A 17,203-nucleotide genomic window follows, 5' to 3' on the forward strand; every position below is an offset into this window, starting at 1 on the left:
TTATTTGACAAGATTAAATAATATTGTGTTGTAATACTGTATTTTTTTGCTAGCTCACTATTAGTATGCGTCAACAGTGGATTGACACAAGAATCAGTTGTGGAAATCCATAAAAAGTAATTTGACCAAACATAAATTGTAACTATTGGAAGCACAGACAACTTAATTTAAGATGTTTATCTGGAACTATACTATGGTCTAACTGGCTACTGGGTATCCATTAATACCTGATGTAGGACACCTACTAAGTAGTTCCAGTGTAACATGTGTCCGTTCAACTTTCTAAATTAATGAAATGAATTAAAGCTAAATCTGTATATCTCATAAATATATCACAACACTGAGTGTAGTCCTTCAGTGGCTCATCCTTTGAACATTACAGGATGGCAACTGTAACACACAATCCCCTACACTGCCCCCCTGAACTTACTGATACTTAGTATAAGCCACATCCTTCCACATCCCATCCACTATTCAGCTCACTAATTCAGGCTGCGGCCATCAGTACACATGCCCTATCGTCTGTGAAAATCATGATACTGATTTGGGGATGACAATGACCTGGCTGGATAGCTAGCTGGTCTTGTTGTTAAACATACTGTAAAATTATATTTATCCATTAACTGTAAGCAGTGTTACTGACTTTGAAACTTGCTAGCATAATGTTAGCTCTCTGTCATGTAGCGGAGTGAAAGCGCTCTATAAGCGGAGGGAACTAGAAACATCTTCCATTGCCTAGTCGTATCTATGGTTTGCCCTATTTCCTGGATAATTTTTCCAGGTATTAGGAAGGATCTCATGTGTTACCAGGGAAATAGTTATGGTTTATAAAAAATGAAGAATGCATGAAAATATAAAATGATGATCTTAATTTTTTTCTTTAGCAAGTATAAGCAAGACCACTTCGAGGTGTCCATGATCAGGACTTTGCAGCGCAGAGGATGGTTCTGACCTCCACGTCGTCCATTAATTCCTGATCATGGACACCTCGTCGGGCATTATCCCTTACTTAAAAGATGAAGTGATGAAGAGTGTGTGTTTAAAACGAAATGAATCTTTAATCGTTTAAAAAATCTTAAACATGGACTTCAGATATGGCTATGGTGAGGAATTGTCATCTTTATCTGCTGTAGCCAGCCTGTCATCACTAAGTTCAAATTGAACTGTTCAAAAATGCAAGTTGACTGACAGCATAGGAGCAGTGTACTGTGATTGGTTTTTCTCCTATGATGAACACAGCATATAGACATTTTAGAAAAGAAAATTATTTTGCTGACTTCAAAGCTATGCTTCAAAGTAACAAGTAATAGGAATCTTCATAGAACTGTAGAGGAGTCAAGAGTACAATATTTGTCTAAAAGTCAAAGTTTCCAAAAAAAATATTACTCGCGAAAAATACTTGAAAATTGTACTTTAGTAAATATACTTTGTTACTGTTCACCCCTGGTTGAGTATGCGTGTCTGCGAGTGTGTCCCGAGTGAACTTTCAACCTATCAGTTTTTGTTTGAAATACACTGTTATGAAGAGTAGTGCTGGAACATATGGCTGCAAGACATTTTTGATTGCTGATTTGTCATCAGCTCGACTTGAACTGAAACTTTACCACATGGGTCTTTAAGCTTTGTGAAAATCCAATCAGCAGCGTGTGAGATCGTGGTGATTTTGTAAATTCTGCAAGAGAGCGATGACATGCTTCAATCTGCAGCATTTTGTCAAAATCAGATCTGTGGTATCCATGATATTATGTGCGATAAAACTCAGGATGAACAAATTGGGGCTGAGCTGTAATACACCATCGCTTACATCAGTGGAACAAAAATGAACAGATTCATCTGACAAAAGAGCACTGCATTTTTGTGGAGCTTAAGCATTTCAAAGCAAAATCTTAGCTGTCATCTGCAGGGAAAGACTAAGCTCAGCACTGATTAAGAGAAAATATTCCTTTTATTGAAATTCTTTAAGCCATTACATCTTGCTCACTGGTATGATTGGCCTTGAGCCAGTTTTCGTGCTGTTGCTGTCATTTCCCTTCTCTATGTCTGTATTGTGGCCACCTGAGGCAATCCGCCTGTGAGACGACAGGCGAGTCATGTGTACAAGGCAAGTGTTACTTTCTAATTCAGTCCGCGTGTTTGCGCCTCGGCAGCATCTCTTGAGACCCTGGTGAAGATGAATGGTAAACAGACCATAAGTGATGGGGTCTAAACAGGCATTGAAGAGGCCAAAGATAAACAGCATATGAGTCAGTGAATGAGAGACAGTCTCCTCCATTTTTTCCGGAAACAACCAATACCACAGGCCTAGTAGGTAGTACGGGGTCCAGCAGATGATGAATGAGGTCACGATAACGATGCTCATCTTAAGAGTCCTCATCCGAGCCTTAGGGATGTTGTTGTGGGAGCGGCGGAGGTGAACATCTTTTGACAGCACTAGAAGAGAAGAAAACACTGCTTTTGTCTTTTGTGCAAATTTTTGGGTCTCAGAAAATTTATTTTGACTACAGATTTTGAGGAAAGCACAAGACTTACGGTTATTTCGTGCCATGCGGCTGGATATTTCGATAAGGATTCGTGTGTAACAGAAGATCATGATGACCAAAGGGAGGAGAAAGAGGCACACAAAGGTGAACATGTTGTAGAGGGTCTCCTGCCAGTGCTGGACAAAACTGCCATGGGTGGTGCACTGGGTGAAGTTCTCTGGCACTGTGATGGTCACATTGTGAAATATAAACATCTGCATGAAAGGACAAAAAGAGTTTTGCTTAGCGATAAGTCTAAATCAAAAAGACAGAATGGATGCTTTTCATTTAGCTAATTCCTTGTTTCTGCACCATCATCAAGGATGACCAATTCCTGAAAGGTCCAGTGTGTAACACTTAGGAGGATCTATTGGCATAATATTCATAAATATGTTTTCATTAGTGTATACCTGAATATGGAAATTGTATTTCCGTTACCATAGAATGAGCTGTTTCTATCTACAAACTAAACACTGCCTGTAGATCTCTTGTTTTTTTTTTTGTGTGTGTGTTTCGCAGCCCCTCCTACACACTTCACAGCTTCATTCTCATTCCCAGGTTGTCAAATACAGGCGCGAGCAGTGTTCAGTTAGTTGCACTCTGCAACTTCACCAGTAGATGCCACTAAATTCTACACATTGGTGCTTTAAATTTATCTTAGAGGAGATGAGGAGAGAGGAAGCTTAATATAACCACATATGTGTCCTATGTGGAAGTCTTTTTACAGACAGATTTTTTTCTTTATCTAGCTACGTTATAGGGCAGTGGAGATGCTGTGCATCTTAGGAATTGCCAACTCCCCAAACTGACACTGGAGTGAGCAAATAAAGTGGTAAATAAACATCCTCCATCGTTGCATCTTCTTCTATCTCTCTCTCACACACATGTCCATGGGGAATGGAAGATATCAGAAAAAGACGTCAGTGAGGGAGGTGAAGAGCAATTGCCATTGATTTGAGTATGTGTGCACGTGGGCGAATGAGAAAACATTGTAGTTCTCTAAGTTCTATAGTAATGCAGTCCATTTACCATGTTGTAATTCAGCCAATAGCTGAATCAGAATTGAGAACAAAATAAGAAAAAGTTCTATCATAAATGTCAGAAGACCAATAGAGTCTCAGTTGCTCAAGATGCTGGACATAGTTTGATAGTAAATTGGATTAGGGCTTGTGTTATTAACTGACAAAATATCAAAATATAATAATAAGAATAATAGATGTCCTGTAATAGAATGTCTATTGTCCATATGACCTTGTCATTTTGAAATTAGATCTGGTATGTCTAACAGACTGACATGGATTTAATGTCAAATAAAATGACACTGGAGGACACACACTGGAAAGAAAGCCTTTGGCTGTGTGCATTTAAGAAAAAACAATATGTATCTTGCAAGATATAAAACCCCACAAGAAACCTGGGCTCCTGAAACATTTCACTCACTGTGGGTTATGTGCACTTTTGATCATCAGGCCAGTAATTGCAATTCTTGCAGAAATATGAAGTAAGCCCCAAAGGAAAAAAAACTCAGTCCTGTGTTGTTTCTAATGCACTTAAATTAATTTAATGCCTAATTGTGTTGTCAGAAAAAGTTGTTAAAAACAGCAGCAGCAACTCTATGTTCAGTCAACAATGTTGCAGGTCTCCCATGACAATGTCTTCATTACATAAATGGGAAACTTAAATTTAAGCTGTGCCTGCAAGAAACTGCAACATTAAGACGTCAAAGCAAAATATGGCATGCTATACAAACTGTTTTATGAAAGCACGTTCTACAACTTGTGTGTTTCATTGAGAGATACAATATCATTCAATCTGAGGGCTCCACAGTGGTGCAAATCCTTAAGTGAGAAGTTGGTGCAATTTGCTTGAGGCCCTCAGATATGAAGATAAATGACTACATATACATACAGGCTGACCTGTAAAACAGTTGAGCCATTGGAGATGAGTCAGCACAGGTAAGCATGAATAAGTCTGCTTTATGAGCCTGTTTTCCCTCCAACATATTAGTATAGCTTATACGGATCTTTGAATGAACATACTGAATATACTTAATTTTTCAAAGGAAAATAATAAATTGGTTTTGTGTGGAGATTCAAAGGTTAAGGTCTGTCAGTTAGTCAGGGTCAAAATAAAATACCAGTTAATAGCAATCAAATGTGATTTTGATGTCACAGAAATGTCTAAGGTAATTATTTTGAAAGCTTTAAACAGCCTGCTGATTGAGGTTATTTCACCTCTTAAGCTCTGCTGTCCCTCACCGACAATCTGTACAAAACCCTGGTGTTCGGGCAGGTTTATATTACATTCTAGTGGAGAACCTAGAGTTCCCATATATGTCATGCTGAATCTGGGAAAATGTGTATGATACTCAGGAGATTCAGAACATACATTTGATGTGATGGTGTACGGTAGCAATATAAACATGAAGTTTCGGGTTTAAATATTTAATCCTGTGTAAACACCATACAGTGTAGTTTCGATGAAATGTTGGAGCAAGCTGATACAGAAAATACAGTATATGATACCATCACACAGTGTGGAATAATATGATTTTTCAGGGGAAATGAAGTAGGAAAAGTGGATGTACTGTAACAGGTTACATAATCAGCAAAAACCTCAGCTGGACATTAATAAGCATTTCTTAATGTATTTGGGCACCCAAAAGGGGAGGCTGGTGTATTGTATATTAATAAACACCTGTCATTAACTGCACTTGACCTTTCAGTATATCTGCACGACATTATATAGTGTCATAAAACATTTATCAAATGTGTATATAGTGCTTATAAATATTAAATACAAGGGGTTAAAGTTTGTTTTTATATTCCATGCTTTTGACTACTTTTAACATATCATACTGTACCAGTTACAAGCACACATCATACAGTACATTATGAATGCAGTTTTGCACCTTTATATACTGTATATAGACTTATTGCACTATAGTCTATTTAAGCTGATCAACATACAATACATTTTCCACTTTTTAATGTACAAAAATTTACAGTACAGTTTGGTAAAGGTGGTGCAGAAGGTGGTAAAATTAAAAACTTTACTGTATCCTGTAAACTCAAATCAAAGCTAGACAGATATTAACATTAAAGGATCAGTGTGTAGGATTTAGTAGCATCTAGCGGTGTAGCTGCAAACTACTAATTATTCACCATACACTCCAGTTCCAAGCATGTAGGAGAAACTACGGTGGCCACAAAACTCTGTTCTGGGATACATGGCGCTTCAACATGGCAGCCTCTGTAGAAGAAGACCCGCTCCCTCTTTAGTCAAATGATGTTTATGTTGCTTCATTTTTTATCTGCTATAGTAGATCTCACATACTACAGCAGGATCAGATGGGATGAGTCAAGCACAGAATTTATTTTGGTGAATAAACAGAATCTGTATCCCAATTAAGACATTTAAGAGCAAGTTATCCTTCTGCTTAAAGTCTTAAAAGTGATTCATTATGGGAGCAATTTAGCAGTGCATTGCCTGCAGTGATTTCTCCAGAGTGGCAATCCATGAATGACAGACACAGATATGTAAATACTGTAAGAATATGACTGGATAGAAACCAGTTACGCCCACCATATCATAGACCTAAAATATGAACAGATTAATAATTTGGCATCATTGGGTGCACTTCTAGTATATTCCACAGTATATTCCAAGAATTTAAGAATTTAACACAAAGAATGACAGCATCTGGATGATGAGGAGTCAAAGCTAATCGTCAGCAGCTGTCATCCAGGAATCCAGAGAAACTGAAAGAGGGCTTTATGTTCAAGCATTATAAATAGAAATTACATTTCTCAGTGTTTCCAAACACTATCTATATATAGCAAATACTGACACTATCATATTTGTTATTACTCTGCAGTTGAAAATTCATGCAAAGCAACCAGGCAAAAATGTCTGAACAATGAGCCCATTTCACAATGTTTTGTCCTAGTAGTGAAACTAATCCTAGAATCACTCCAAAGGGTTCAAATAAGTCGTCGTGTATTAAATCTACACAAGACACTGAGAAGCATGACACAAATATAAAACACTAATATGCTCTGGTTGTAGAACGCAGGCAATGGCTGAGTGCTGTACATCAGTCGCCAAGTGCTTGCTCATGGGTACTGTGTAATGTTAGAGTTCGGTCTAGACCTGCTCTATTTGAAAAGTGTCCTGAGATAACTTCTGTATGAATTGGCGCTATACAAATAAATGAATTAAATCAGCAAATGAGTGCCAAATAATACGTTATAGCCAAACCTGTTATTGCAGTTGTGATTGACTGCTGAGCCATATATTGATGATGCAAAATGGGAAGTGGGAAATGTCGACGTAGGTTCTTTCAAATTTGTCCATGAAAGTAGTACATTTCTTTTCTTCTCCAGCTGTAATAGAAAGCTAAGCAGTGACTCAGAGACTGTCCATATAACACTCTGTCCTCACCCATCTGTCCGCAGCGTGGAACCCTGTCTGAGGGTCCACCATGGTATAGTTTCATTAAGAAACTTCACATGTAAATGAGTAACAGCATGAGCAAGCCTCAAGGGTTACACACTTAGAACTTCTCATTATTCAGGAGTTCAACATTAAAAACCTCCAGGGAGGTTCCTACTGAAAAGTCTTTATGTTTAATTTTTATAATATGTTAATAAGGTCACATATATATATCTGTTTCAAATGTTAATATGAATGATTATATTAATAAATAATATATCATTGTATGTATTTCTCTTCTGTTTCAGCTGTAATATTGAAAACCATTAATAAATCAATCAAACCAACAAATCTGAAGGTTCATATTTATATTTATCCTAGATTAATTATCTTATTTAGCATCTATTTCATATATCATCCTGAGATATTATTTGTCCTATATATGATATATAACTTATTTATCTCATAGAGGCCACAGATGTTTTGCATTGAGTTTTGTTTAACATAAGCAGAGCTCAAGTTAAAAAGGCTCATTGTTTTGTTTTGCTTTTATCTGTTTTATTAACCTTCTAAATTGTAATTTCTGTGTGCCATAATGTTATTATACAATATATTATTGATGATTAATTGACAGTTTCAGTTTTTCATTTAGCTACAATTTTATTTCAATAAAAAATTTATTTCATAGAATAATTTCATTTAGATAATGCTGAGTATGTTTTATCATTATATGGTCCCATGATTATTGTTTATATCATTATGTATTAGACTTTATTACAAGATATTTTTCGAACTGAGATTACAAAACGCTTTACAGAAATGGTAAAAGCACAACCACTCAAAGGTACAAACAAAACATACTGTACAGGTATACAGCACATCTAAAAAAAGAAAATACTTTTACATATTATCACCTCAGTGAAATGACAAATTAAGACTTCCTCTAAAACTCAGATAAACATCACAGTGACTCAGACATTACTATATATCGAGTTCACTCATTCTTAACACCTTAAATCATCTGGCAGTTTAACGCCTCCTGTAATCAGATGTCAAACAGGAAAAAATCCAGGATTAGCTCCTTGCTGCTGAAATCTTATTAATTAATAAACTAATATTAATCCTATTATCACACAATGTGACACATACATCAAAGGTTGATGAGAAGAAGTATGAAAACAAGATACTTAATTAGCTCTCTTGCTAACGGAGTGGAGTCACAGTAATTTTTTAACCCTATAGTAAACCTTTCCGAAGAAAATGCCGCTTTAAAATGTAAAATATGGTCATTAAAAACAGCCATTCAAATTGGTATCTTGAAACAAAAAAACAAGGCATTTGATCTTCACCCACCACATCTCTGTGTGAACTGCTCCATGTTAAAAAAAATAATCAGATAAATAAGAACTTTTTGATTTAAAATGTTTTCATTACATTTAACATTTAAGTGTGAGGAGCTGCAGAACTCACCTGATCTAATTCCATCTCGAAAGCTTCAGGCTGTGATATATAACTCATATACAAGGTGTTACATCCCCCATACATGGATATAATTATCTTAACCTGTGCAGCATTGCTCTTCTGTAGTGATGGCCAACACCAATGCTTTTAAATGAAATATGATACCGATCATTTTTGATACAATTTTACAGATATGATACCTATCTTTTTATATTTTTCATTAAAAAAAAAACATTTGAATATGGCTTTATCCAATGTTCTTATTTCTGTTGTGGAATTGTATGCAAATCTGTACATGTTATATCTAATTTGCATATTTAAACATAAAATGTCAGAAGATTTTAATACAAAAAATATTTCAGTTTCATGGTTATATCTATTTAGTTTTTATATTTTACCCTTCTGTTAAATGAGATTGTGATGGTGTTCAAACTAGGGTAGATAAGACAGACACTGTAAAAACATTACTATACTGTATATCGCCACCACCTCCTTAGCAGTGGTAATAGTTAACAACAGTCTGGTTAAGGCCTAAATAGGTATTCAAATTTGCTTTTAGTTTTTAGTTAATCCATTCATTCATTTAAGATTGTTACCTGTTTTGGACTGTTCAACTACCTTCAATTCCTTGCCAGGAAGCCCTGTAGGGGAGAGCTGCCATTTGTGTTGCATTCCCTTTTCTCCTGTTTTTTCTTGTGTTGTCAGGAAATTAGGTTTAGAATTGTGGGTAGTTTATTTAGTATTGCAATGTAATTTCTACTCAGGGCTTGTAGATTTATTGTTACTTCTTCCTGATATGGCATTCAATGTTCCCTTCTCTGGCAAGATTTCAAGATTAATCACATCTACTCCACTGATTCTTTAGTTAATTTAGATCCACTTGGGGTCGTAATACATAGCTAGAAACATTTCAGCTCACTCGCCATGTCCTCTCCATGACAGAATGTTTTCGCATTATGTTTGATGCTAGAGGGTCTCCAGCTGTCTGTATACACATAACAGGGGGATTCCTGATAAACTGAACCTGACACAAAGGTAAAAAGCTCAGAAGAGTGGCTTGCGTATGAAGTTGTTCTTAAACCTGTATAAAACCTTGCTTTTATAACCAGAACTACAGTTTATAATATAAAAAATAGATGTTTTTCACTTTTTCAAGGATTACAGCCTTACAAAATTGGTAAATGGAGATATTATCCTGCGATCTTCCACACTAGAACAATGGCACTGTGGTAAGAGTCCAATATTCAGTCCAGAGCTCCAGCAGTCTTCGTCTCACACCTGGCAGTAATATAGGTGACTAAATATCAGCTGACCCTGACATGGATTCAAGGCATCTCGATATTTTACATGTCCATTAGAGTTTAATCTCTCTCCTGTTATTCATCACAGTCCTGTTTTACAAAATCTAAAGCTCTGATATCAAATTTAATGACCATGAATAAGACCACGTTCACACAAATAATCCCATGATGAAAAAAACGCAAGGGGCTGTGTTGCTGAGGTCTGGTTGCTATAGGTTACCAGTGAGAAGATGAGCTATAGACCAGTGAATCCAGATTGAAGACACTGCAGGGTTTATCCTCCTAAAATTTGAGGCCATTTTTTACAACTCTTGAGTAATTATGTCCTCCTCTGTCTCAAAACTTGTGAGGTGAAGCAGTTACAAATTGTTCAGCAGTACTGGATGATGTTCTGCTCCCCCATAGCTATAAGTGAGCCTATATTTATTTTATAACAAGTTTTTTGTTATGCTATCTTGCTTTTTTTCTGATAACCAGTATCCCTTGCCCCCAAATTCCACCAGACATAGCTGCAACGTGTTTTGGCTGAGCAGCAGCTGCCAGAGCTGATTGTGCCTGTTCAAGACAATGCTTGTGATTCCACCTGAAGTGGCATGGCGCGGCTGTTTTTGAAGGAAGCTGTGATCCACTCACGCCAAGCAGCACAGAGCAGATCGCATTGGCAAGAAGTCAGACACAGAAACAGCATAGAGGGTCCGGTCAGTTTTCAAAATCAAATACCCCATGCAGACTCCAGATTGAATTTCATGCTACATCAACATTGTGGGACCAGGCTAGAAGTCAATCAGTCAGAGGCATATGAAGTGGAGAAACGCACCGTTTTATATCCTTTTTAAGGACAAAATACACAAGCCAACAATGTAGGGCAGGCAAGAAAACACTCCACTGAAATAAACGCAACACTTGCATATGTGGTCGAATTTTGTGATCATTAGGGGAATGTTGGAACGTGGTTAGCTGCCACTTGGCATTGTAGCACATTGTAGTAAGCTAGATTGATATTGAAATATCATATCAATAAATTATGTCTCTGTGTTTCAAAATGGTATACAATTAATGAAAAAATGATGTTGTGTAGCAGAAAAACTGCTGTTTTAGCATTTATAAGTACAATTCTGGCATTTTATGATTTTACACCTACCCTAAGGGATGTGTAAGCATTTTGTTTTTACTTAAAGTTATGTTGTAACTTATCTCCGTGGTGCAACTTCTTTTATTGTAGGAATGCATGAATTACAATTTCAAAAACAAAACAAAGCCGGTGCAACAGGCTACCGACCCTTCATCTGTTAAATTCTCCACTACATTCACTAGTTGCTAACTGCAGGGTCTATCTGTCCTTTGATGTTGGGCAGGAAGTGTACAGTGGTTTATTAGTGCTTTTTAGCTAGTTGCATGTAAAAAGATGGAAACATCTGGAAATGCCATTAGTGACACCTTTCACACACACACACGCACATTTGATGCATTGTTAACAGAAAAATATTAATGATAGCAGCTTTAACCTATCTAAACCGTACTTTATTCGTCATAACCGTTATCTATGCCTTACAGTACTTCAAACACACTGTAGGTGCCATATGATGATGATGTATAGAAACCAGTTTTCAAAAGGTATGGTACACATTTTTTTGTTTTTAAACTTAAATTTCTGGAGCTGTGATAGCTGTTATTGGCTGTTAAATCATAAATGTTCTCGTCCAAATCCTCATTTAGTTAAAGCAAAATGATTGAAAAATGTTATAAGTAGACATCTTAGTCTTAGTCGAATGCTCTGTGTTTTATATTTCATTCTATTTTTTGCCTAATGAGCCTCAAACACTGCAGCAATACATTTATATGCAAGACAGGGTCAGGGGTTTATTCTCTTTTGATCTTTCAAAGGTTCAAAATAGCAGCGAAAAGGTTTTTGAGATAACTGTTTGCCTTTTATGAATCCTTTCCAGAAGCCTCTCAGCAGAAAGGGGTTTCTCAGAGATCAGTGGTTCTTGGTAGGTTTAATATTTAATTAAACAGATTTAAATAACTTTCTCAAGCAAACTGTTTCAACGCTACTATTATAGCAATTCAGCACTCTCTCCTCCTATGTATTTATATCAAACCTGACAACATTATATAATATTATATATGATAGAAAAAAAGGGTAAGTGTAATAGGTCCCCTTTAAACATACTAAAATAATTATTAATACATTATCAGCTCAAATATGTAATTATTTTTTTTTATTTTTTTAACCCAGCTATATTATGCACAAAAGGTAATTAATTTATTGAATCAACCAATTACATTATTATCAACTTATTATTAAGTACTGAGACATTATTACATTATTGCCAGTTTTTACATAGCTATAACATTATTGGCAGCTACAAGCCACCATCTGTGCTGCCTCCACTCCACTAGCTGTATTATCATGACATCTGCAACATTTCTTGTTATTGTACACACTGGCCTTGGAAATAATGACGACATATGAATACTGTGAAAATGTGATGCCTGCAACTTATTATTAGTCTTATTTGGCAATTTAAGGTAAAGGGTTTTCAAGAAAATATTCATGTTTGTCAGTATGTTCAAATTCTTAATTTATTATTTTTTCAAAAAGAGAGAGACATTGAAAGATTCAGAAAAAGAAAATGTCCCTGGCTCACCCGGTAGAGCTGCTGCCCCATGTACCTGAGTCCTTGCTGCAGCTGCCATGGGTTTGACTGACCTGTGGACCTTTGCAGCATGTTATCCCCTCTCTCTCATCTCTCTCTACTCCCTTTCATGTCTATCTTCAGCTACGTTATCTAATAAAAGGGAAGAAAAGTAAAAAATGTAAATGTCCTTGAATGTTCAAAAATGCCTTACACTTGCATTTCACCAAAAGGATGCAGGAATGCACTGAAAGAGAATTCTAATAATAATATAAATAAAAAATAAAACCTATTCTATTCTGTCAATTCTAGTGCCTTACCGTATTGGTTGATTACTGTCCAGTACTGTAGACACAGTTCCCAGTTGGACTTTTCTTTTTACCTTTTATGTCAATGGTTTGTGAGTCATCTCTCTTCATTTCTAGACAAAATGGCCTCAGCATTAGGTGGCAGCTTGAGGGTCACACAAAGATTACTAAAGGATAATACGTATGACACACTGAATCAGTGTAGCCACTTGTGAAAAACATAATTTGTTGGTGCCAAAGCCATTTTAAATCAATCCTGAAAAATAAATCTGTTTCATAATGTAACACTGCTGCGGTTAAGGTTTGGTTGGGTTTAGGCACAAAAACTACATGATTAGAGAAATATAATGGTTTGGGTTAAAATTACTTCTTAGCGGTGACTTCTGATAGAAGACCTTCATTGTCATGGTTAAAAGAAAGAAAATGCCTACTATTGATGCGTAGAAACAAACTGGCAGGATAATGGCGCAGGATAGAAGACATAATTAAGACTAATGAGAAGGTGGTGGAGGCTATATATATATCGGAAAAGGTGAAGGTGAAGGCAGATGCAGTGTTCGGCTATCCCCGTAGAATGTTTAACGGTACATTTGCCCCAGTTGACTCTTTTATAGCGAGAGGCTACGGGACTGAAAACATGCTGCTGAGAAAGACAGGGGTTTTCAAACACTCACAGTGTTAAGGTGGAAAGAGCATGAGAGGTGCATTGATATGTGGCAAGGGGGTTTCCACACTCGTCGGTGCTGACCAGCTAACTAGAAACTGGTACTATGTGTCTTTTTTCTTATTTATGTTGTGGGATTTCTCAGGGAAAATCAGCTGCTTTTTGGATGAATTTGGATTGATCATATGGGTCGAGGATATGACAGAAGACACTTATAAACTACACAGTCCAAAAATACCTTATGCTGTGACCCTACTGACGCACATACTGAGTGAGTGTGGGAAATGTTGGTGTGTGATTATCAAGTTTGTAATGTGTTTTGTATCAAAGCGTGGTTTGTTAAGCATTACCTTAATACTGATGTCAGTAGTCTGGGTTTTCTTGTCATAAATTGGTATTGGCATTGTTACCCCATAAAAGTATACGTTTTTATGTTTAAACACGCTCAATTTAGGGCTACATGGCTGCTATAGGGAACATATAGTAGTTAGATCTTGACTTCCTTCATACCGGTCTGGTCCAGTCCCACTGGAGTTTGAAGAAGTAAAAAGGTCATCTTAAATATGATTAGGTACCTGATAAGCATTCTTGATATATGCAAACCTCCAGAAGGCCGGTTGGGTCAGTGATCCCTGTACATATGCAACACCTGATCAGAAATCCAATGTGATTAATGTGAGCAGCTGCCTCATTTGTGCTCAGTAGTTTAGACAAAATCAAGAATTTTGCATATGTTATGCATTATGACCATGTGCTGCTGGAACAAATCATATTGATACTACTGTGTCTGTCTAAGTATTGTGGCACTTCTCGCAACTTGGGATGTTGCTGCTGACTGCCAAGGAAATGATTGCAGTGTTATGGAGAAATGTGAAGCCACCAACTGCCCAACAATGGAGGGAGAGGTTAAAAAGTGTAAATTTGATGGAAAGCATAATAACTATTATGACTGATGTTTTCAGCATTATGTGGACACATGTGGGTAATATCACAGCTACGAGTCAGATTAAGGACTAATTTTCTCTCAGCAAAGGGGAGGAGTTTGACTGGTGCAGTTTATATGGAATAGGAGCCATGTACAGATGGTAGTTTTCATATGGGCATATGAATAAGTTGGTTAAACATAAATTAAATTAAATTGCATATTGATTAGAATCAGGTTAACTGGGTCAGAGGATTTAAGCTGGTGGGGTCACATGGATATCTGGATTTCTTTGATTTTGATTTTGTTTTGTATTTTATTGTATTACTCTTATTTTTGTTTTGTTTTGTTTTGTTTCTTCCTTTATATTATGAGTTAAGCATATTCTTCTAATTATAATCTGCCTTTCCGTACAGTATTAGTTTCTTCCAAAATTTGCAGGATGAAATCAGTTCCTAAGATTAGGTATGCACACACACAGCACTCTGTTGCACATCAGTGCTGGAGGAGAGGATATAACTTAGTGATGTGTTCCTGAACTAGTCAGTAGAGCATCAATCTCTTTTTAAAATGTGTGAAAATCAAATGCAGTTAGGATTCCTGTCGGAGCCTTGCAGACAGACTTTCACATAAACATTTAAGTCTTACACTTGGCTATTATTGCCCCCCCCCCCCCCCCCCCTAGTCACTGTATATCAGCATGTGTAGGTGTAGTTTCAGGTTACATTTTCTTAGCGAGTGGTGATGATAGATATTTCAAGGAGGCTGAACATTTTGGAAATAGGATACTACTGAGCAGACACTGCAATGTGACATCAGTACAGTCTTATCTGTATCATGCTGCTTCATGTGCATTGTTTTGGAAAAGATATTACCATATTGGAAGATTCCTTTTATCTGTGGCTTTATTATCTATGTTCTATAAATTATATGTAGATAGATATATGTACATTGTAGATGTAGTGTTTTTATGTAAATGTATATTACCATTAAAATGTTTGGGTGAAGCAAACAAGATCTAGCTCTTTATTAAGAAAAGTGGCAGGAGTGTAGAAGCAAGTGTAGAAATAAGTGAATTAATGTTATTTTAAGTAACCTTAATAGCTCAAATAATGGACATAGAAATCTCTGAATAGATATAAAGCATAGGCCTAAATTAAGTATTTAGCCTAATATAAAGCAGGAGGTTACTGAGCTACAAAAACACATTTAGTGAAGTATTTGAATATATATGTAAAATTGCTGACAATTGCGTCATTATTATCTTTTTTTCGGGGGAAGGACCCCCATGATGCCTCTTACTCTCATTATGCCCCCCCCCCTCCAGGGATTCCTGCTTGCATGACACCCCTAAATTGGGTTTCTATGTCTGTGGTGCTATAATAGGCTGATGCAATGCTTCCATTTGTTATGTGGTTTATGTATTATGTTTGTATGTTTCATTTCTTTATGATTGCGTGTGGAAATAAAGCTGCAAAAAAGTGGATGCAAAGACCACCTTTTTACGTGTTATGTGTAGATATTTAGGTGTTCATTTTGTCTTCCACAAACTGGATTGTAGGCAGCACTGCAGATTATGTGAGCCAGCTGCACTTTTTCTCTGCCCCTTGATTACTTAAAATGTTGTTTCATCATGTTTCCCACTACAGACTTAACAGATAATTTAATAAAAACCTTCATCTCCCTTTTCAGCAAAACTCCACAAGCTGGATTTACTTGTAGAGGAAGGAGGCGCTTATATCTGCTTTCTGACGGTTTCTTTCTCCTGCAAATAAAAGGTTAGTATACAGTGATGTCAGAGGTGTACAACCCGTGCCTCAGATTAGTGTGTAGGGAGTAGTGTGTATTTGATGTACAACCCCCCGAGTGGCAAAACATACTAAATATGTTTTCTCTTACCTGGGGGAGCGAGAGGATTACACTCATCGTCCAGGCCACAGTCAACATGATTTTGCTTTTCCTTTTGGCCTCACTGATGCCCAGAGGATTGAGGATGGCAGACTGCCTATCCAAACTAATGACCACAGTTACAAAGGCGCAGGAGTACATCGCCACCAGTTTCAAGAACATCAGCAGCCTGCAGGCGACGTCTCCCGCCTGCCACTGCACCGTGATGTTCCACACCGCGTCCACAGGCATCACGATGAAAGTCACTAGCAGGTCCGCCACCGTCAGGTTCATGATGAGGATCCTGACGTGTGACTTGCGCTTGCCGCCGTTGCTGGCAGCCCACAGCACAACCAAGTTGCACACAGCTGACACTGCGCACAGAGTAAAGGTGATGATGACCCTGACTTTGGCCGCGGTGGAGAAAGTAGGCAGCTGGAGCGCGTCTCCATCCGCGCTCTTATTGCACAACGAGGTGGGTCCCTGACAGCTGCCATTAACTGTTTGATCCGTCAGCTGGTGGAACATAATGAACACCGGAGCCTGACTGAGTGGAGGCACAAATAATGATCCGGGCTACTTCTAGACTGTGTCTTTCTCCTTTATGTGCATCCCCAACTGGAACTTCAACTGTGAAAACTGAGAAAAGAAAAATGGATTACTATTTTTAATGCTCGACTGGATCTGTATGATGTATTTATGCCACCAGGTGCAGGAGCTGTGCGTTACCTGAACATGGTTACACATCGTTAAACCTGTAGGAGTTCTTGGCACGTGTAGCTCTAATTAACGTACTGTGTTATTTACTTTTATCTGATATTCAGAAGCATGTAAAGTGATCACACACACCGTGATAGGCAAGGCACTAACAATCATTGTGTAAAAGAAAAGGGGTTATCATTAACATTATTAAAGGTAATAGAAAAAATGATGTTGAAGTTCAATTATTTGCTGAACTTCTAACCACTCCTCCTCTTTAATTTAACCACAGTCATTGATTATCCCAATTAAAGGTTCTTAAAGGAGGGAGAGAAGGAGAGAAATCAGAATTGAAACAATATTCGACGC

General features: G+C 37.2%; 1 protein-coding gene across 1 annotated transcript; it reads right to left on the reverse strand.

Annotated features, from left to right (window-relative positions):
• Positions 1 to 1,966: 1,966 nt before the first annotated feature.
• Positions 1,967 to 16,704, reverse strand: gnrhr4 (gonadotropin releasing hormone receptor 4). The gene is made up of 3 exons (XM_035665165.1): positions 16,148 to 16,704; positions 2,530 to 2,734; positions 1,967 to 2,430 (listed from the first exon to the last, which is right to left on the reverse strand). The coding sequence occupies exons 1-3, from the start codon at positions 16,661 to 16,663 to the stop codon at positions 1,967 to 1,969; spliced, it is 1,185 nt and encodes a 394-aa protein (XP_035521058.1). The 5' UTR covers positions 16,664 to 16,704.
• Positions 16,705 to 17,203: the final 499 nt, after the last annotated feature.

This window comes from Morone saxatilis, unplaced genomic scaffold (genome assembly GCF_004916995.1).
Source record: "Morone saxatilis isolate NCDOM2014 unplaced genomic scaffold, NCSU_SB_2.0 Contig2, whole genome shotgun sequence".
NCBI classification, from domain to species: Eukaryota; Metazoa; Chordata; class Actinopteri; family Moronidae; genus Morone; species Morone saxatilis.

Bases quoted from the DNA above. Each gene is read 5' to 3' on its own strand.
- gnrhr4 (XM_035665165.1), bottom strand. From the start codon at position 16,663: ATGTTCCACCAGCTGACGGATCAAACAGTTAATGGCAGCTGTCAGGGA. The intron at 2,735-16,147 runs GTAAGAGAAAAC...CCTTTCATGCAG, and splicing joins TAATCCTCTCGCTCCCCCAG to ATGTTTATATTTCACAATGT. The intron at 2,431-2,529 runs GTAAGTCTTGTG...CTTCTCTTCTAG, and splicing joins CCGCATGGCACGAAATAACC to TGCTGTCAAAAGATGTTCAC.